General features: G+C 35.3%; 3 protein-coding genes across 3 annotated transcripts; 1 reads left to right on the forward strand and 2 right to left on the reverse strand.

Annotated features, from left to right (window-relative positions):
• Positions 1 to 1,201: 1,201 nt before the first annotated feature.
• On the reverse strand, positions 1,202 to 3,139 carry LOC115975180 (protein CANDIDATE G-PROTEIN COUPLED RECEPTOR 7). Its single transcript, XM_031095872.1, has one exon. It carries the CDS (start codon positions 2,927 to 2,929, stop codon positions 1,610 to 1,612), a length of 1,320 nt encoding a protein of 439 aa, XP_030951732.1. The 5' UTR covers positions 2,930 to 3,139; the 3' UTR covers positions 1,202 to 1,609.
• Positions 3,140 to 8,268: 5,129 nt separating this feature from the next.
• LOC115962251 lies at positions 8,269 to 10,806 on the forward strand. The gene is made up of 3 exons (XM_031081157.1): positions 8,269 to 8,407; positions 9,747 to 9,937; positions 10,252 to 10,806. Exons 1-3 carry the CDS (start codon positions 8,269 to 8,271, stop codon positions 10,804 to 10,806), a joined length of 885 nt encoding a protein of 294 aa, XP_030937017.1.
• A 6,536-nt stretch (positions 10,807 to 17,342) lies between these two features.
• Positions 17,343 to 20,248, reverse strand: LOC115977799 (endoglucanase 1-like). The gene is made up of 7 exons (XM_031099823.1): positions 19,971 to 20,248; positions 19,589 to 19,798; positions 19,075 to 19,275; positions 18,892 to 18,984; positions 18,658 to 18,819; positions 18,463 to 18,574; positions 17,343 to 18,080 (listed from the first exon to the last, which is right to left on the reverse strand). Exons 1-7 carry the CDS (start codon positions 20,187 to 20,189, stop codon positions 17,584 to 17,586), a joined length of 1,494 nt encoding a protein of 497 aa, XP_030955683.1. The 5' UTR covers positions 20,190 to 20,248; the 3' UTR covers positions 17,343 to 17,583.
• Between the last annotated feature and the right edge of the window lie 1,960 nt (positions 20,249 to 22,208).

Genomic DNA, 22,208 nt, shown 5'->3' on the forward strand with positions numbered 1-22,208 from the left:
TGAAAATGACCATTTTGAAGCTTTTTCTTTTTTTTTTTTTTGGTTAAAAAAACTATCATTTTCCATCAAATTCCATCACTTTCTAACTAACCAAACAGAGAATAGAGAAAAAGTTTCCAGCTTACGTTTGCCACTGCCGGAGGCCTCATCAGGCTTCAAGAACCCTCCTTTCCCTTGCTCCAAGCTCAGCCTTAACGGAAACACCTGTCCATGAAAACCACCAGAGCCACCACCTCCACCGCCAAGGTCACCGGAGCTTAGTTGAAGCATCATCAGAAGCGGATCGGTCCCCGAACCGCCCAAGCCTCCATCGGCACCGGTCAAGCCAGCCTCAGCTGAAGCGAAGCTGGGTAGGCCGAGAATTTGCTCGAGGAAATTGTTGTTAGTGGCCTTCGACGGATTATTAGCCATGAGGTGGAACAGCCTGAGTTGGACTCAGCCTAGTCGTGGTGAGTCGCATTGACAAGTTACGAGTTTCAAAGAGCATCTACAAAGAAAGAAAGAGAGAGAGAGAGAGAGTTTTGATTTGATTTGCTTTGCTTTTCTTTGCTTTGCCTTGCCTGAATTTAGAGAGAGAAAAGTGTTTGGATGCCTAGAAAACGAAGGAAAATGAGACACCAGAAACACTGAACGTCTGAGGGCCTTTTTTTTTTTTTTTTTAATGGGAAGGGCTGGGTTGAATTTGGGTGAATTGTTTTTGGGTTAAATAGGTCTCAATGGGTTTTTAGTTAAAACCCAATAATTATTGGGTCTAATTGGGTTGATGCCCATTTAACCCAACTAATAATTGGGTGGGTTTGGGTTCAATTAGAGTGGATGGGTTTGGGTGGGCAAATGAGTTTGGGCTTACTTTGCCACCCCTAATTCCTATACAAAAATATACCACGTTTTGCATTATGCAATCCCAACAGCACAATGTTTGGTACCATATCTCTACCATGATCCAGATTTCTACAAGATTTATTAACAAACTACACATAAAGTAACTCCCGATCAAGCTATTGCAATTATCGAAGATATAAAGTAATATTACAAACAGTATAGCTGGATCACTTTTCATGTTTACAGTGCACAACTTCATTGATCAAGATTTTCACATTCCTGTATTTGTAAAATGCACTTATGCACATTGAGCATCATGCCTGACTCGCACATTTAAAATTATGTTCTAACAAGCATAAGAATTTCCAGTTTCTGACCACACTTCGAATCATTCAACTCGCATCAACTTATAAGTCCCACACAATTACAATACTAAGAACATGCATTTCGAGCATTCATAGACGTAGTTGCACAACCTACTTAGAAGACAACCATTCCTCCAAAAAATTTGATTGCAAAAGTATCTAGTATTACCACTTACTTAAACATATACACAAACTATCCAGTTCTTCACAGGCACACGAGTCTATGAAATTATCCTACTGAAACTCAAAATTAACAGGCACAGCAGATCAAGCAACATTAAGAAACAGTAACACATATATGATAATAAAATTTAACAAAAGACCCACATTATAAATCGTAATAGTTTGAATTTTTGTTTTTTCTACCTCAGCCTTCCCCAATTTGATAACACTGCACCATCCCAAAATCTCTTTTCCTGCACTCACAATTCAAACTCATCCTCGAGCTTCAATTGCTCGGCTGCAGCCTCTTCCTCCTCATCATCGATCACGAAATATGGATTGTGTGCCTCGGGCTTGAACTTCAACCCTGTAAACACGTAGAATGCAAGCGTGGCTAACTCTCCGGCCACCACACTCGTCCAGAGGTACCGATACGAAGTAATAGTCTCCAACGCATAAACCACAACACGCGTGAAGTAAATGTAGCAAATCACAACAATGTAGTACTGCCTAAACAGAGTCAATTTCATCAAATTCACCGCGGCTTTCCCGTCAGTCCTAGCGGCTTCTCTGAGATTCTTAATCGACCAAACGATAGGGAACAAAACCGCACAGCAACACACCACATCGACGAGCAAGAAGATCTGCTTCCACGTAACCCAATCTTGCGCGAAGGGACCGCTCTCATCGATCGCGACCTGAGCTATATTCGCCACAACCTGTAAAGGAATCACAATCATCAAAACCTTCTTCTCCTTATCTTGCAAATACGGCTTCAAAAAGGACCATCCAGTTCCGATCAAAACGATCAGCGTGAAGAGCGTGATTCCTTTCAGGAAACTGAAGATATAGAACAACACGTCCCAACCGTGAGCGCTACCGGTGCGCTTGATGTACGATTTGTCTTCGGCTTCACAGAGGAGATTCAGAGCTTTGAGAATCAGAACCGCGAGCATGAAGAAATGGATGCGGAACACGGTCAATCGCTTCTTGTACAAAACGGAGATCCAAAGTCCGGCGAGGAAGAAATAGCCCAAGGATAACAAGAAGTAAACCCTAGGCAAAATCGTTTTCCCGGCGGAGAGATAGTCACGCCGTTGACTCTTCCCGTCAAGATTGTACATCGCCGATCTCACATCCATCGAAACCTTGAGCTGGTTCCCGAAACAGTTGGCGAAAACCAGCGTGAACTGATCGGCGTCGGTCTCGATAAAAACTGTACTGAAGCTGTCGCCGTTTTTCTTCAGGTTTGAGAAAGTGAAAACCGGCTTGACCAAATCGGAGAGGAGGGCGCACGTGACTTCTCCGTCTTCGAGTTGCTGGAGCACGTGCATCCATGCGTCTCGGGTACAGAGAAAGAACCCGACTTTTGACAGGTCCGCATTCGGGTCGGATATAGCGATCCCAGACACGTTGAGTTCGAGGCGACCCGTGTGGGTGAACCCGAACTCGTCGAATGGGATTATGGGGCGGACGTCGGATCGGATCTGGGTGTCACGGATCTCAGCGAAGGAGAGGGAAAGAGAGAGGAAGAGAAGGAAGGAAAGGAAAACGGAGCGGGAGGACAGAGAAAGAGCCATTTAATCTGAGGGCTGAGGTGTGGGAGAGAGAGAAATCTCAGATCTAAAAGTAAGATTATATATATAGATATATGGTGTTGGATCAATTTGTGAAGACAATTGTTGAACCGACTTGAGAGCAAAGTCTACGGAGAGCTCAAGAATCGTGGAAATCGACGGCCGAAACGTTGTTTTATGTTGTATTTTTTGAAAATATTGAAAAATATTATCTAAAAACTAAAACTATATATTTAAATACTTGAACAAAAAAGTCCCTGAATTTTCAACTGAGAGCAAGCAAAGCACTGCTGTATTGCAAATTTCGTGGTAATTGGATAATAGATTTTTGGCTCAATCTGACTTTTCCTCCCCAATGTTTCCACTATATTTCATTTTAGCCCCTTAAATTTAAAATTTTATAAATTTCTTTCTTAAATGATTCTTTTATTTTAGTCCATCTTTTTCATTGAATTTATTACGAGTTATATCGCATTTTTAAGGTGATAGTTGATTAATAGATAAAAATAAGTTAAAAGAACATAATGAAAACTCATAATTTTACAATTTTTTTTTTTAAATTAGCCTACCACTTCATGTTTGGGCTCATTACAGTTTGTCATTTAAATTTTTTTTTTAAATGGCTTGTGTGTGAAGTGGTAGATTAATTTGGAAATGTTGTAAAATTATTATGAATTTTTATTCTATTCTTAAAAGGACTCAATCAATAATATGTATGATGGTCTAAACGTATCGAAAATTATGTATACAAGATACATGTATAAATATTTTTTAAGACATAAAAGGCAAATTAACCAAAAAAAAAAAAACACCCACATGTGTGTGTATAGGGTAGGATTTAAGGTACACATGGTGTAATTATAAACAATGTTACATCATCTAATAATTTGTTATTGAATTCATATTTTAAAAATTCCACCGTTGAAATACATGTTCTATATGTTCTTAATATGCATACCAATATTCATACTAATCAATTTTTATCATTCAATCCATAAACTCATCTTTTATGCATTATTTTAAATTACAAAAAATTAAATTTAAATAATTGATTGATAACATGACTATTAATATTTAATTATCTTGAAATTTTGTAGGCATGAAGAATGCACAAAGATAATATAATTCAATGATTGATTTGTTAAAATTCATAGCCAATTAAATAATATTGAGTGGTGTAATATTACTAAAAATTACATCAGGTATAACCTGAACTCAACCCATATGCAACAACAGAATTAAATTAGACTTTTTATTTTTTATTTTTTATGCATTTATAGTTGAGGGTGGGAGAATTTGAACCCTAAATGTTTTAGTTAGAAACACTAAAAAGTGGTAGTTAAGTTACAAGACTATTGTCTAATTAGACTTTGTTCAAAAAAGACCAAAAGTAATTTAATTAAAATTGTTTTAGTGTTTAGGTTGTTTTTTGTTCTAATAAAGTAAGACATTCATGACTTTCTTATGTTAGGGGGTGTCGAAGATTGAATTTAGTTGCCAACCTTGGTTAGAAAGTTGAAAAGGCCTTTCTCATTTTTTATTATTTTATTATTTTTTATGAATAAACCCTTTCTCCATTCCATAGTAATTAAGGTAATCTCAAATATCAATAATAAGGGTTGTGACTATCACTTACTAAGGTAGTCCTATCCTAGCCAAACAATGAAACAATCAACCATTGATGTCAAAAGAGCTAAGGAGTTTTCGAGTTTATTATTTATAGTTTCAATGAAATTCATAAGTATAGAAATAAGTCATATATATCAAATCAAGTTTTTTTCCTTTCAACCATCTTTTGATTTTTTATATGCTATATAAGGATTATTACTACAAATAATACCATACCCTATTACCCTTTATGTTGAATATTAATTGTTTGTTGAACCTTGTAAATTGTGTGAAACAGTAAAAGTAAGATGCTTTAAATTATTTTATTTTCACGACTCAAAATCCATTCAGGACTAAAAAGAATAACTACTCTCCACATCTCAATTGTGCTAAAACAGAATTTTAGCAAAAAAAAAAATTTGTGCTAAAACAGAAGGAATTACATAACTTTGTAGATAAAGAGTGAGAGGCTGTCACGTATAAGAAAAATCACAAATAGAGTTCAACCAAGCAACATTTTAAATGCATTTTCAAAGAAGAGATGCCTCCTACTTAAGGGGTCTTGCGACTAACCTTAGGTGAATGTTTACCAAAAACACAAATCTCTAGACTCTCCACAAGTGGCAAGACCATGCAGGATTAATGTCTACCAAATCCTGGAAGGTCAAGAGAGTAACCCAAGTGTAACTATAACGATCTTAAGGTAGCAAAATTCCAATAAGTTATAATTAGTTTTTAACTAATATGAAAAAATAATACATAAATAAATAAACATTATAATAACTAACTTGTAACTCCATGCATATGCATGGATACACTTAAAGATATATAATAAGATGCATAATATAGGGGTTTTGTCTCTCTGTCGATAGAAAGTGAGTTCATCTCTTCTCTTAGGCAATAGAAGTGTTCTGTCCCTTCCAACGAAGGATAGTTTGTATCTCTAAGGTAACAAGGTTACCATTAGAGCTAGTGGGGTTTTGTTTTTTTTTGGGGTTTAGGGAAACACAGTCAGTTTGCATATTACCTACCACGGGTATGAAGGACTAAGCTGAAAAATGGAGTCAATTTACACTGTCAAAGAGGGAGAACATAGGCTTTGTACTTCAAAGAGACCAACAAATGGGTGAGTCCATTCTAGTAGCATAGTTCCTGATGCCACGATTCCTTAACATGGAAGCCATGGCAAGAGCCTTCAAACAATTATGGAGGTCCACGAATGGTTTCAGGATATGCAATCATAAGGAGCATCGAGTGTTATTTGTCTTTGAAAATCTAGGTGATGTGGATTGGATACTAAAGAATCAACCCCGGAGTTTCGACAAACACCTAGTAATGCTACAAAGGTACAATTTGGATATTCCAGTAAGAGATCTAGTTTTCAAGACAACGGTGTTTTGGGTTCAGGTCCATGACATTTTGGTGCGTTTCATGATGAGAAAGGTAGCTGAAGAGATATGTGACACAATTAGAGAGGTATAGAAGTCCATGGGTGTAGTTGATGAGGTGGGTGGACATTTCATAAGGGTTCGAGTTCTCATTGATATCTCTCTGCCACTATGTCAGGGTAGGCTAATCACAATGGAGAATGGAAGGAAAATTCGGATTAGCTTCAAATACGAATGACTACTGAATTTTTTTTTTTGGTGTGGATGCTTGAACCATAGCGACAAAAATTGCGAATTGTGGATAGAGTGTAAAGGAACTCTTACTCTAGATCAACAACAGTTTAATTCCACATTAAGGGTGGCCCCTTATACCTCAGCAGGGAAGGATGTTATTTACATCCTAGGTTATTATGAGCGTTCAAAGCCTAGAGCCCATGTTGAGTTTCATGGTGTTCAGTCGCAGTCAAGTTCATCGGTGAGGGCAAGTGAGGGAGGCAGTCTGGTGGTGGTGCAATCAGTAGAGAGGGTGATAGAAAGAAGCGTTGATGGTGAGGCATTAATGAGCGTTGATGGCATTAGAGAGGGTGAAGCGCTGAACAATAATTATGTAGACATGGAAGGAACGTTACAACTGAATCAGGAAGATGAACTAATTTCAGATTCTATATCAACATTATCACCTCCTATTAATGCTCCTAATTATGAGGAAGTTAATATGGAATCCGAATATTTAATTCCAAATTCGGGTTCAGAGCAGAATTATTTGATATAAAAATAAGGGAGATTGATAAGGCTTTAAAGGCTTTTGGGAATAACTCTGAAATTAAGGAAATTCCAACTGCTGTAATTAATTCGCAGTTAAATTCTATAGCAAAGCAAGCCATTTTTGATGGGAGGGAAAGAGCTAGACAGGTTGGCACTGGGGCAACATAGGGGAAAAAATTTACCACAACCACCAACGGGGAAAAAAAAAAACAGGTAGGGGGTCAAGGAGAGGGCAGCAAATGGGTTGGCAGTGGAGAAAAAAATTGTGTGAAGTGGAGGGGAGTGTCTCATCTAGAGTTACCAAGTAAACACCAACGGGTTTCAAAAGATAAGGGGGAGTTGTTTGAGTTGCTTAGTCTGGAACTCTCGTGGGCTTGGGAACCCATGTACAGGGAATGAGCTTGCTAAAATGGTGGGGGCAAAAGATCCCTCTATTGTATTCGCCGAAACATGGGCAGACGAAGTAAGGCTAAAAGATGTGAAGAGGAAAATTCAATTCGAAAATATGTTTATATCACCAAGAAACACTAGAGGAGGTAGGTTAGTTCTTTTTTGGAGGGAGTTAGTTGACAATTCAATGGAGGGTTTTGATAAGAACCATATCGATACCACCATCAATAAAAATAAAGAAAATGAGTAGAGATTCACTGGTTTCTATGGCGAACCTGACATATAGAAGCGAGTTGAATCTTGGGACTTGCTTAAAGATTAAAATTAGAAATTTAGATTGTCATGGTTATGTGCATGGGATTTTAATGAGTTGGTTCAAAGTGATGAAAAATTGGGTGGAAATAGGAGAAGTAACAATTAGATGCAACTCTTCTAGGATGCAATTGATGAGTGTGGTTTTATTGATCTTGGGTATTCAGGCTCAAAATTTACATGGAGCAAACACTACAGTAATGGGTATTCGATTTGGGAAAGACTAGATAGAGCTCTATGTACACCAGAGTGGCTCACCCAATTTGCCAGTACAAAGGTCAATCACCTTACATGCACTACATCGGATTATTCTCCTTTATGGATCACTCCAAGTGACATACCACCACCTCCCCCCCCCCCCCCCAAATGTCAAGGCCTTTCCATTTTGAAGAAATGTGGCTGTCAGATAAAGGGTGTGGACGGGTAGTTGAAGTGGTATAGAGAAATACTTCTAACCATGAGGGTGAGACTCAAGTGCTTAAAAAAATTGAGAAATGTGGAATTGAACTTACACAATGGAGTAGGAGGAATTTTGGACATGTTAGGAAGGAAATTGTGGAGAAAAGAAAGTGGTTGGCTAAGGCCAAATTGGAGGCAAGGTAGACTGGATGTAATTTTTGGGTTAGGGAGTTGAAATTGGAGATAAATGAATTGTTGATCAAAGAAAATACAATGTGGAGGCAGCGTGCAAAATCATTTTGGTTGGTGGGTGGAGATATGAACTCAAAATATTTCCACAATCAAGCAACCCAAAGGTATTGGGGAAATCGAATTTTGGGCATACAAAACTCCTTGAGGGATTGGGTCACTCATCCTAATGACATTGCCGAGACCTTCATTGAGTCATACCAGCAACTCTTCGCCTCTTCAAATCCAACAATGGAGGAGGTAGCCTTGAATCACATGGAAAGAAGTGCTATTGACGACATGAATGCAATGCCATTGCAAGAGTTCACGGTGGTGGAGGTTGAAGAAGCACTTAAACAAATGGCTCCCCTAAAAGCTCCTGGCCCTGATGGTATGCCCCCTCTTTTCTATTAAAATTATTGGAGTCTTGTTGGTGATGATGTTTCTAAAACAATTTTGTCCATGCTAAATTCTGCCACTATACACCACCCCCTAAATCACACCTTTATAACTCTAATCCCAAAAACAAAGAACCCTTTGGCTGTCACTGATTACCGTCCTATTAGCCTATGCAATGTTCTTTACAAAATATTTTCTAAAGTACTTGCAAACAGGTTAAAGAAAATTTTACCATCCATAATAACAGAACACCAAAGTACTTTTACCAAACACCACTTGATTTCGGATAATATTCTTGTTGCATTTGAAACTTTGCATAGCATTAATATCCACAAATCTAGCAAATCAGGTTATATGGCGGTAAAATTGGATATGAGTAAGGAATATGATAGAGTGGAGTGGAGTTTTTTGGAGGAATTGATGATAAGGATAGGTTTCAATGAACAATGGATTGCTCTTATGATGACTTGTGTCAAAACAGTGTCATATTCAGTGCTTGTAAATGGGGAGCCAAAGGGTTTGATTCAACCTTCAAGGGGTATTCGCCAAGGAGACCCCCTATCCCCCTTCCTATTTTTATTATGCATGGAAGGACTTAATAGTCTTATTGTGAAGGTAGAAAGGGAAGACCTTATCCATGGATTTGCCCTAAATAGGGGAGGTCCAAAACTAACCCATTTGCTCTTTGTAGATGATAGCTTATTGTCTTACAGGTCTAGCAGAAGTGAATGTCAAAAGGTGTTAGAAATTTTGGCTTCCTATGAAAGTTTGTCGGGGCAAAAAATTAACCGAGACAAAACTTCCATCTTTTTTAGCAAGTCCACTACCGAGGCCAGGAGGGTGGAAATAAAGAACCTTTGGGGGTTCCTAAAATTTTGCATTATGACAAATATCTGGGTTTACCCTCACTAGTGAGGAGACACAAAAAGGCGAGTTTTGATTATATAAAAGAGAGAGTGTGGAGGAAGTTGCAGGGCTGGGAAGAAAAATTGCTTTCATAAGTAGGGAGGGAAGTGTTGATCAAGACGGTGGTGCAAGTGATCCCCACATTCACAATGAGTTGTTTTAAGCTCCCAATGGGCCTTTGTGATGAAATTGAAAAGCTCATTCAAAGGTTTTGGTGGGGACAAGGGGTGACCGAAGGATGATTCATTGGGTTAAATGGAAGGATATGTGTGAACCAAAATCCAAAGGTGGTATGGGCTTTAAGGAATTAGCTTTGTTCAACGATGCTCTCTTGGCTAAGCAGACTTGGAGGTTGTTGCAAAACCAAAATTCCTCATTTTACAAAGTATTCAAATCAAAGTTCTTTTCCAATTGTTCAATTCTAGAAGCTAAGGAAGGTCATGGTGGTTCATATGCTTGGAGGAGTATTTTGAGGGGAAGGGAGGTTATCCGGCCAGGTGCAAAGTGGAGAGTTGGTGATGGGGAAAAAATCAAAATATGGGGCGACAAATGGCTGCCCTTTGTACATACTCCATTAGTCCATGGACCCCTCATGGCAGAATTGCAAGAAGCCATGGTGAGTTCCTTCATAAATCCTGTCACTAGGCAATGGGATCATAGGTTGTTGCAAAACTCTTTCATCGCTGAGGAATCAGAGCTAATATAGAGAATTCCACTCAGCCGATACACCGCAAATGACACTCTATTCTGGCCTTTTGTTCAATCTGGTGAGTACACGGTCAGGTCTGGGTATTTTTTCCTCAAAACTGAAGCAAGATCAGTCCTTCCTTTGAGACAAAACAATACCGAGATGCTAAGACCATGTGGTAAAAATATATGGGAATTGTCTTTGCCTTGTAAAGTTTGAAATTTCCTGTGGAGAGCTTGTAGGAATGCCGCTATGTGGTTGATGATCCACAATGTCCTCTATGTTCGCAACATGAGGAGACCGTGCTCCATGCACTTTGGTCTTGTCCAAAGCTAGCACAGGTGTGGAATGAAGATAACCAATGGAGTTTCAAAGACATGACATTCCATGACTTTCCACAATTGCTCCTACATGTCCTTAATTCGGAGTGCAATGTGGAACTATTTGCAACGCAAGTTTGGACTGTTTGGTTCAGGAGAAATAAGGTTAGAACAACTCCTCCAGGCTTTCCTTTGTATCTGATAGCACAGAGAGCATATGAGGCATTGATGGAGTACAGGGCAGCTCAGCAACGGACAATCAGCACAAGGTCCTCGGTCAGATTAGGTGCAAGGTGGTCACCTCCTCTAGATGGCTGGTATAAAGCAAACTTTGATGCAGTAACGTTCCAAGAGGATGAAAGAGCAGGTATCGGTGTCATTTGGCGTGACAGCAAGGGGTTGGTAATGGCATCTGCTTCACAGAACATTCAGCTCATGTCTTCAGTGGTGGAAATGGAAGCCTTGGCAACCATCTGAGCCATTGAACTCTCCTCCGAGCTGGGTTTTGACAGAGTTATCTTTGAAGGTGATTGTGAAATTGTCATAAAGGCTTTAACAGATCCATCACAACCATTTGCAACTTATGGCTTGCTGATCCAGGATGCACAAAATTTGGCGAATTGGTTTAATGGGGTTAGGTTCCAACATGTTGGTAGGGAAGGTGACAAAGTAGCTTACAACCTTGTTAGATATGCACATCATATCACATGTTATTACGTATGGATGAAGAATGTTTCAGTCCATTGTTGAATGTTTATCAAGCATACATGCCTTAATTGAATAAAATTCAAGTCTTCTTTCTCAAAAAAAAGAAAAAAAAATATGCATAATATAATTCCTATATATATAATTTAAATATTATTGATAGTTATTTTTATATTTTGTTAACTCTTTATAAAAAAATTTATAAAGATATTATTAGGTATAAAATGTAAATTGTCTATTTTTTTTTTAAATTATTGTTAAACACTTTTTTTTTTTTTTTTACGATTTATTTATTCTAGACTCTTTTATTTTTGTACTTAATAACTCACTTGGATGAATATTTATGACGTGATCCCCCTTTTGATTCTAAAATTAAAAAATAAAACTCTTTAAGAATAAATAATTAGGACACATAGCGCAAAATTGGAACTCTAATTTGGAATTCTAATTTGAGTTTTTCTCAACTTCACTTATTATTATATATATAGATATATAGATTATGTGAAAAGAATACGAAAATTTAAAAAGAATATGAAAATTTAAAACTAATTATAACTTATATATATATTTATATATATATATATATTAATATGCAAAACTAAGAGAAAATCAATTAAATTCAAAATTGGAGTTTAATTTTGTGTCATGTGTCTCATCTAATTTTTAAATTTGTGTGTCAAGTGAATTATTATGTGCAAAAATCAAATAGTCTAAATTCAATTACATTCTAAATTGAAGTTCAATTTTGCGCCATGTGTCCCATCTAATTTTTTTAATTTTTGTAGCTAGTAAATTATTGGGTGCAAAAACCAAAGAGTCTAGATCCAATTAGATTTTAAATCATATATATATATATATATATATATATATATTGTGATTGTGATTGTTTTTAAATGTACTCATGCATGTGCACGGAGTTACACACTAGTTAGCATAATATAAGTCAACTAAAAATAGAAAATGCAATTTATTATACAACAAATGCCATGTGAAATAACATGGTTGTATAAAAAATAAATCAAATAATTTTATATTGTATAATATTAATATATGATGTAGATACAGATATCATGTCCATCCATCACAAATTCAATTTATTTGAAGACATATGGAATTAAGGATGGGAAAACGATCCTAAAAAAAAAAAGGAAAACGAAATTTAACATTTTTAGGACTAAGTTGTAATTTACTTAAAATTAAGAGACTAAAATAGAATTTGAACAAAAATCAGGAACACAACTGTGGTTTTTTGACCAAGAGTGTTTTTTTTTTTTTTGGTGTGATTACGAAACGGGGTACCGTTTGAGACGGAATTACGGGGTTACCAAAAGGAAAGGGCTTTGTCGGTTGGGGGTAGGATAGGGAAAATGGGGTGGCTAGCTTTGCGGAAAAACTGGGAAAGTGGGAAGTGGCCAACAAGGAAAATGAATCCAAGATTCCAAACTAAAATGGGTGACTAAAGATATGATGGATAGTGGATAATAATATATGTTTTAAGAAATACAAAGAGTTAGAATGGAATAACTAATAATATATAGGTAACCAATATACAAAAATCTTGAAAAAAAAAAAAAAAAGACATTAAAAAAAAAATAGAAGTACTTCTAATAGGGAGAGACTTAATGGCATAAGAATTGAATGGTTGTCCTGGAGAGTGAAGAGTATTTCTAATCTAGTAATTATTAAAAAAATTGAAATTGTGTATTAATCTTGGCATTCCATTTATAATAAAAGGTTTAAATAAGCATCCTCCCTTATTTGTCATATCAAATTAATAAACATATAATAAAGAAAAAATAGATGGGTAATCTTTTGTCTTATATAGATGTTTATGTTCTCTTTAGTCTTTACATATCTAATCAATAAATATGGATCATGAACCATACGTAGATGCTACTTGTTCATAGAAATCCTAAAACAACTAGAAAATTTGGCAAGGATTCAAAATCAAATAATATATTTTACCCACCACAATAGTGTGGTAGAAAGAATGATTTTCAGACCTAGAGCTACATAATTTCTGTCATTTTCTTTAATTCTCTCAAAATTTTTAAATAAAGCTCTAATAAGACATAAAACGCATGACCAAAAAAAACGACCTCACTTAGTTTTGTTTTTTTTTTTTTTTTTTTTTGTTTTTTGTTTTTTTTTTTTTCATTTCTCACCTTTAATTTCCTTTTTTTTTTAGCATGAACCAACAATCAGAGATTCATGAACTTGCTTTTGAGTTGGAGATAATTGACTGCAGGATTAAAATTATAATGGGCTTATATATATATATATATATATTGCAAATTACAGATTAGAATCTAGGCTAAATAGGAATTGCAATTTTACTATAACTCACAAGAATTTAATTCCTACAAACCTTGCTAGATTTTCATATAATAAAAAACAAAAATGCAAAATCATATACGTATGAGACAAAAATAGGGTAGAGGTTACCTTGTTTTCAACTTTTCATATTTAATTTGGAGAGTTTCTATAAAAGAAGGTTTCAAAGAAAACCTTTGAGCCACCAACAATGATTCACAAAAGGAAGAAAATCTCCTATCATCAAAGAGTAGATATTCCTATTAAAAAAAGAGAGGCTTTTTATTTTTTATTTTTTTGAGAAGAAAAAAAGAGAGCCTTTAGTAGATATAACGTCCATTAGATGCAATGGCGGCTCCAGGATTTTTTTCTTGGGGGGTCAATAAAAAGATGTAATTTGGGTAAGAGATGAATCTTACACTTTATGAAGATTTTTTATTACAAATTTGTTATGTACTAGCAAAAGAATAAAAGATAAACTATAAGTTTATTTGACATAATTTTTTTTTAATACAATGAACATATTAATAATTTTCATTAAGTGAACTTTAATTATCACTACTTAAAATACTTTTATCTATGTGGGTTTCAATTAACTCAACTAGTAAAGTCTCTGATGGTTGAATAAGAGATTTATGGTTCAATTCCCAGTTACACAAAAAACTGATTGGTGTCTTAGTCTGATAATAAAGAACTATCATTAGGAGCGAACACCATAAGTTGAATCTATCTAAAAAAAAAATTTATCTATTAGTTTAGGACAATTATATGTTTACATTGTACTATCAATATAAGATTTACATTGTAAACTAAACAAATGTGTACTTAAGATCTAAATAGGCTTTTTTTGAGGATTAAGATGAACAAGTTTTTACTTTTGTTGTTGGGCTTTTTTTGTGTGTTTAAAAAGATCAAAATATTGCTAAAAAGATCATATTTAACCTTATTTCAACTGAACTTAAAAAAGTTCAGGGTGTTCAAATTTTCATTTTAGGAAGACAAATCAAAAATAAAATATAAAAGATATTATATATTATAAAAATACATTCCAGCTCAGGGGGTTCATTTGAACCCCCTGAACTCTATCTAATGCCGCCCATGATTAGATGTAAAGACCGGTGGTTGAGTTCATCTATGCTTTCATAACATATATCGTTTAGATTATCTCTTTGTTAAAATCAAATTTATATCTTCTAGTAAAATTTTATCCTCAATTTAGAATTATAGGAGAAGGAGATAATAATTTTTTTTAAAAATGCAACTGTATGTTTAAAAACTTTAAATAAAAAAGGTACAAATAGAAAACAATTAAACCCAATTATTAAGCTACTAGTCTCATCACACATGCTTTGCACGTGGGATGAGGCTTTCTTCTTCTTCTTCTTCTTTTTTTTTTTTTTTTTTTTGGTAGCAAAAAAAAAAAACCTGTGTTTTTATTTTTTATATATAATTTTTATTTTGAGAATCTAATTTATAAGTAGATAAAGCAATTTGAAAATTAACGGGAGATTGACCCTATTTTTTAGGCAATGTTTTAGTGGGAGTTAGAGTTGTATTTTTACCTGATTGTCATTTAGTTTTGTCTCTACTTAATTATAAGGGTGTAGAGGCATTTTTAAACCAATAAATGAGAATTTTAAACAGGAGAAGCCCCTAAAATAGTAGTACAGATAATAATAACAGTGGTGTATGAGACAAAATGTAGAGATAAAAGAAAAGTGAAAACAAGAAGAAGAAAGAAAACGTAATCCTATTGTGTCTATTAAAATTTATCATCAACAAAACCTAAAAATAATGGTGTCTATCTAAATATTAAAAAAGAAAAAGAAAAAAAAAAGAAAAGAAAAAAGAAGAACAACTAATTGACAAACTGTGGAAATAAAAAAAAAAAAGGGAAAAAAAATAAGAAGAGGAATTTTTTTTTTTGATGGATGAGAAGAAGTTAAGTTGATATTAAATTATTAAGTTTTTGTGTCTATTAAACTTTATCCAAAGAAGAGATTTTAAATTAAAATTTTTATCAACTTAGAAATTATAGAAGAAGAAGATAAGAATAGAAAAAAAATATATATCTATTTTTTTTTTTTAAATCTATAAAAAAATTCTACAATTTAGTGAAGCCACTAGGCATAATCTCGACTTCTAAGTCTAACTTTTATGATATGATATGATAAAATATATGAATCATGTTTTATATTAATCTATTGGTGATCATGTCCTATAAGAGCCAAATTTTGTGCTAGTGCAACACTTATGTGGAAATTCGAATGCTACTTGGATTGCAAATTGTAAATAGCATTTCATTTTCATACTAAGTGTTTGTTTGAAAATAGTTTATTTAGCTTTTTATTGAAATTTTTTTGGCTAAAAGTATGCTAAAATATACTTGTATCTTAAAAAAAATTTGAAAAATTAAAAAAAAAATGAAAAAAGTGAAATTTAAAAAAACTATACATAAAAACTAAAAAAAAAAAATTAAACTTATAAGCCGATTACAAGCATACTCCAAGGTGCATTTGGATATAGTTTATTTTGTTGAAAGCTGAAAATAATAAAAAAATAATTTCCTGTTACTATTCACACTCACGAAATATTGTTCATTTGTCATAATGCATTGTTCATGTCGCATGAACAATGCAAGAGGTGTTGGTCAGAAAGAAAGAAAAGAAAAGAAAAGCAAAACGTGAACGCTGGACTTGGGATGCAAACGTTCACCAAGTGAGCGTTTGGATTCAACTTAATCCAGCGTTTTCAATCTGTGTTTGTGTTTTGCTGAAGCTGGGACCCACGCGCATGCTGAAGCTGGAGGAAACGCAAAGCTACTTAGAAACGCAAGTTTTCAGCCGCACTATTTGACCAAGTCAATCGTAAACAATGCACCCGTGCACTGTTCACGGACCCACAAATTTCACTTTTCAACAACTTTTTTCATTAAAAATGGGTCTCATGGCACTATTTACACATTTTAAAATTATTTTGTTACCAGTTTCAGTTTTCAGTTTCAGCAAAAATAAACTCAATCTAAAGGGAAGTATTCATTCGTTAGAATTTGTTTACAAATTTAATTTGAAAGTTTCAACAAAAATAAACTCAATCCAAATGGAAGTATTCATTCCCTAGAATTTGTTTACAAATTTAATTTGAACCTTTCAAGTTTCAACGAGTCCTTGGACTTTTGGCATGATGGACCTGACGGTTCGGTTATTTTTCTATTTTATCGTGGAATGTCGGACCAAATTTTGAGATTAAGATTTTGTTGAGCTCCAGTTACTTTTCGGGGCGGAGTGGAAGAAAGGGAGGAGATTCTCGAGGAAAAAGGATCCAACGAGGTTGAAAGAATTGAACGAGGAGGCCAAGAATCTTGTTCATCATCTTTTTCTTGGTTTGAGAGAGACAATTCAGGATCTGCGAATTCTTTTTCTACTTGATTTCTATTTTCTAATTCAAGAGTTTTTCATTCGACAGTGTAAAACTTTTTCTATTTTCAGTGATGCTTTTATGTTCATTAACATTTTCATTCAGTGTAAACAATGAAGTTTAGGTTTCAAACATAATGATATGTTCTGACACAAATGGTTTATAGGGATTCAGCATGACGATGTGATTCGAATTCAGGGCCTTCCTAATATTTATTAATGCTCAATTATGTAGTTTAGCTGGTTTACTATAGAGCATTAATGCCCTTGAGGTAAGCTCTAGGTCCATGCTAGTAAAGATTAAGTACTAGACAGTCTAGACTCCAATATAGATGGGTTTGATATTGGATTAGATTTCTGTGACTGTGATAGTGACCAAGCATATGCTCAATATTGTTAGAGTATTTCTTGTTTAATTGAAAACCATATCCATTATGACTCAGTAGTGTTGATTAAATCCAATAATGGGCATACCATGATGTCAATGGTTTCCTTATTGCGCTTATCATCAAGTACGTTGGTTACTTGCGTTTAATCAAGGTCTGATTACCAATTAGTAATGTATTTTGTTGTTTAATATGCAGATCAGAAGTGTTTCTTATTAATTCACTTCCATTACATGCCAAGCGCGATCATTTGAAGAACCTTTGGTAAGTTTCAGAGGTAGCACAAGAAGGTAAGACTTAAGAGTACTGAATTTTAGTAGTCACTTAAACTTTCTTTATAAGTGGTAGCATATTTCTCTGCAATACCACTTCCTCGAAATTTAGGACTTACATGGGACACATACTGTTCCTTAAGAGAGAAAATGAAGATGTAACTACTTTGTAGTGGGGTTGGCCGAGAAGAAAGCAACAGCACCAACAAATGGTGCATTTATATATGTAGCTGGCTCAGCCTGCTGATAGTTATTCCGGTCATCAGAGAAACTGTCTTTGTTATCAGGACCGCCGACTATGGCGCCAGCAAGGACATTTGGATTGGGTGAGCTAGAGTAGAGGTATTGAAATCCATTGTTGCAGGCAATATGATCAGGGTGTGCATGTATAGATGGTAGAGAGGAGCCCCTATGGTGGACATGTTGAGGGTACTTCTCCCCAAACCCCACCATGTAAGACATCTTTGCTGGATTATCACCTAAAATGTAGTCAACTTGCTTCTTTGCGTGTGAGATGAGATTTTCTGCAGTGACTGTCGAACCACTACACGTGGCAACTCCTCCATTGGAGCTAAGATACTTGGCATATGTCAGGAGGAGGAAAGCTGTGGAAGTAACATACTGCAGATTGCTCTCACTTGCTTTGTAGAGCAGTCCCCCTGAAAATTCAAGTATTAGGCAACCATTTTACCATTGAGGTGCGTCTCCCTGTCGGGGAAATTTGTTTTACTTCACATCACAGCATGGGGAGTCACCGTAAAAGAAGAAATTATCATCTTTATCAAGATGATGACAATTGGGAATCAGCCACACCAAAAATTTTTTGGGGTAAGGCTGTTTACCAATCGCCTCTCCTAGACTCTGCAAAAGTGGGAGTTTTGTATACTGGGTTTGGGCATGAACTTTTTTTGTTGAGATGATGACTGGCCTCCCTATACTGTGGTGTAAAGTGCTGTAATTGTTGTTTGGACAAAGAAGCTGCACCCATACCATTGGCATTTCAATATGGCAAAAGAGGAGAAAGGGAAGGAGGTTGCTCACCAGGGGTATATTGCGCCTGGAAACTTGATGTTCCTGGAATTAGGGAGCATATGTAATTGTCTGAGTGTACTTTGTATATCTGAAATTCTTGAGTAGTTCTCTCTAGAAAACCCTGTGGAGAGTTCCAACAAAGGTTATTTTTTAAGACCTTGAAAATAGTGCAGAAGTACCATGAGCTGAGTTTTGGAATAAGACCTTGGAAAGTAGAACTTTGGTCCCAGGTCGCTTGTCATCCCAACTGAAGGAATAGTCATCATCATCCGCGCCCAAAGTGTGGCCATTGGACTGAATGTAAGCCAAGTATGAGCTGTTCTGTGAGGCTCTATGAATCCATGAAGCACCCCAGAGAAGCTCATCCTAATTGATAAAACTGGGGTCAAGAACTTGGCGAAGTATAAACAAAGCTAGAAGCAAATGTAATAATCTTACATGGTAGCCTGAGTAAGAACAGTAAAATGGGCAGACAACTGAATTGAGAGAGTCACTGTAAGAACCTCTATGCCTATCTGCAAAATCAAATACCTGCATCATTGTGAAGAGCAATTGCTTGTTAATTAAGTGGATGAAACAGAGAACTGGTAAACAATGAATGTAATTTGTCAGGATATTTACTTTCATGGCTGTATGAAGCAATTTTGCAGAGTAAGAAGGGTCAGAATCTTTGAAGACTATTGAAGCTGCAGCCAGTGCAGCGGCCGTCTCTGCTGCTACATCAGACCCTGGGTTTTGATCAGATACCTTATAAACGTTGCGTGGCGTGTCCATATCTTCAGGCCTCTCCCAGCACCGATGATCCATGTTTGGATCTCCCACCTGCACCATTCAGCACCAAGCCATAAGCTTTTGAGCCCTTTTCTTCAAAACTAAGAATGATGTAGATAAGGTTATCTCTTTTATTATGTTCGTTTTTGCCATGCTTTGATGTAGTAAAAAATCTATTTATGTCATGTCAAAGTTGTATACTTCCATTTTGCCAACTAGCATTAACTGTAATGTTAGGATTCACCCTTGGTTTGAGTTTGTATATAGCATCTAAGTATATAATTATGTTTGATATATTTTACACCATTTTGCTGAATTAACCATATTCTTTGTTGGTGCTTAAGAGCATGTTGCTTTTGCTCACTTGGACATATAAGGTGTTAGGGGCTGCAGTGGCTGCTTTTAAAAGATAATCAGTACTCCATTTGATGGCAGCTCTGGCATTCTCAATCTGGTTGTGCATTGAACTACCAAACTCAATCACACTCCATGCTAATAATGTAGTGGTGAAGGCCATTGGTAGGCCAAACTTGACATTATCTCCTGCATCATAATAACCTCCTACTAGGTCCACCTGAAATATATCCACAAGCAAGAAAACATTCAGTCATTTGTTTATAGTACATACTAAAAAAATATAAAGTTATACCCAATGCACAAAACTCCCACTTCTATGGAGACTGGAACAAGTGATTGGTAGTTATTTTAAATTCAACAATGACAAACCACAGTAGAATTATTGTTACATGATAAGAAGAGCCATCCGACTGCCCGGAATCGCCCCTCCATGTGAGCCTTTGGTTTGAAGGCAATTTGCCAGACCTCTGCCCCTCAAAGAAGAGGATGGATTTCTCAAGAGCGTTAGAGTAATCTTGAGAAGTGAAGGCAGAGCAAAATAAACTGAGGGAACAAAGAGTTAAGCACAGAATGTGCATCATCATGGTAAGTGTGGTGGCAGAAGCCATATATTTTTCTTTGCTTAATCCTTAAAGCCTCAATGGTCTAGTCTAATGCTGGTGGTTTAAGAGACTTGTGGGCTTGAAAAAATATTTGAGATAGGGCTGAAATTTATAGACCAAGGTAAAGCGGGAAGTTTAGCAAAAAAATACAGTTAAAAAAAGAAAAAAAAGAAAAAACAAGAAGAGGGAAGTTAGGATGTTCGTTGGTCGTTGAAATTGCACTTGTCTCATGCTTTATCACGGGATCAACTGCGCTGAACCGGACATTTAATTGTGGGGACAAACAAACTTTATCTTCCCTATAGGATATAAGAAACTGAAGTCTGAAAGTCATGACTCACAAAATGACAAAATTAGGATATGGCAGAGAATATAATCACGTTAGAGACACAATTATTTTCATAACTTTTTTTAATTTTTTGATAAGAATTATTTTCGTTACTTTATTTCACAATTTCGGACCTAGCATATTGTGATTGGAACAATATCATTTTCTTTCTTGTGTGTCTATAGTTGATATCATTTTTATTAGGCGACAATCAATACAAGTCATGTCAATGATTGTGAATATAAATTTTAAAAAAAAAAGTGTACCCTGCAGTTATAGTCAATTCTCTTCATTTTTTCAGGGTTTTGCACAGAGAAAGATTCAATCAAAAGTCTTCTACAAACTGCTTGAACATTTGATGCCATAATTTAAGGCGCAGTAGGGTTTTGAATTTTGGACAAACATATTTTGTCCATTGCAACTTAAGTCACGGATACGTAGAAAAGTGAATCACGTGTGCCGCCGAGGCAAAAAAGTCGAAAATGTGAGAAGAGGTGGAAGAGGTTATAAAGCAACATGAATGCACAGTTTTTTTTAGTTAAAGCGCCACTAGAGAGAGAGAGAGAACAAACATAATTCCTTATATCATGTGACTAGGTTTATTGAGTTTATTGAGTATACTATATTATCACGAGGATGGTCAAGTATTTTACAATTCTTTCGGTGGAAAAAAATACCATAATCTTATTTGCAATTTCATGAGAGAGTCAGAAAGGTGCGGCATGATTTTTGGACTTTTGGAAGACCATGAGCAGCCAAAATAGGATTCTGTTTTGAAAAACATGCAGTATCATAGATGGCCGTGATGGCAGTGACCCTTGGTTGCTTTCTCCATTCATGACTTTGGTAGTAGAGATATTTCACATGTGAATTCCATTTGATTCGATATGGTAGAATTCAGATTGTGACCAAGGAGTTATAACTTAATTGGCACCTTCTCTTTGTGTATCAGTAAGGTGGAAATTGAGGTCGCAGGTTTAAGACTCACAGGATGTGTGTATAACTTAGGGGGCGTATGGTTCGCCGTGATGTCACATTATACTGTAATATTATATTATTGTAATCTTACATTAATGTAATTTCAATACAAGAATAAAACATTATATTGTTTAGGAAGGTGATGAGATTAAGATGATGTAATATATTTTGTAATTTTAGATTATGATAATGTTAGAAAAAATAAAATAAACTAAAAACCTTAATATCACGTCATTGTAACGTGCATTACATTAATGACACATTATAGCGAACCAAACTTATCAATAAAAAAAATAATTGTGAGACGATCAAATATGTTGATTTTATGGTTCATTGTTCATATATAGGGTGCACTTGAGAGAATAGCAGTGTAATGACTTCTGTTGTTTTATGAAAATTCTGAGGGACTGTTTTGACTAAAGAAAACGATACTGCTTTGAGCAATACATATTTGTTTCTCTTTGCAGCAATAGATTTGAAATCATAAGTTTGTTACTTGTTGGCATTAGAATTTGTTTTTGAAATATTCGATTAACAAAAGGCCGAAAAACATCAGACAAATTTGAAAAAAATCCAATGAAGAATTTGAGACCTAAAATGGATATATTATCCTTGAAGATACTTTCAGCATTAGTATATCATTGAAGTTCCTTATCTGATGGGTTTTGGTTTTGCTTGCTTGGTGAATTTATTCCTATAATAATTTTGTCTTTTACCGA

The sequence above is a fragment of the Quercus lobata genome, chromosome 2 (assembly GCF_001633185.2).
Source record: "Quercus lobata isolate SW786 chromosome 2, ValleyOak3.0 Primary Assembly, whole genome shotgun sequence".
In the NCBI taxonomy this organism is placed as follows: Eukaryota; Viridiplantae; Streptophyta; class Magnoliopsida; order Fagales; family Fagaceae; genus Quercus; species Quercus lobata.

Bases quoted from the DNA above. Each gene is read 5' to 3' on its own strand.
- LOC115975180 (XM_031095872.1), bottom strand. From the start codon at position 2,929: ATGGCTCTTTCTCTGTCCTCCCGCTCCGTTTTCCTTTCCTTCCTTCTC.
- LOC115977799 (XM_031099823.1), bottom strand. From the start codon at position 20,189: ATGGCTTCTGCCACCACACTTACCATGATGATGCACATTCTGTGCTTA. The intron at 18,985-19,074 runs GTAAATATCCTG...ACAATGATGCAG, and splicing joins TGCTTCATACAGCCATGAAA to GTATTTGATTTTGCAGATAG. The intron at 18,575-18,657 runs GTCTTATTCCAA...AACTCTCCACAG, and splicing joins CCAAAGTTCTACTTTCCAAG to GGTTTTCTAGAGAGAACTAC.
- LOC115962251 (XM_031081157.1), top strand. From the start codon at position 8,269: ATGGAGGAGGTAGCCTTGAATCACATGGAAAGAAGTGCTATTGACGAC. The intron at 8,408-9,746 runs GTATGCCCCCTC...GTTCAATTCTAG, and splicing joins AAAAGCTCCTGGCCCTGATG to AAGCTAAGGAAGGTCATGGT. The intron at 9,938-10,251 runs GTGAGTTCCTTC...GAGAGCTTGTAG, and splicing joins CAGAATTGCAAGAAGCCATG to GAATGCCGCTATGTGGTTGA.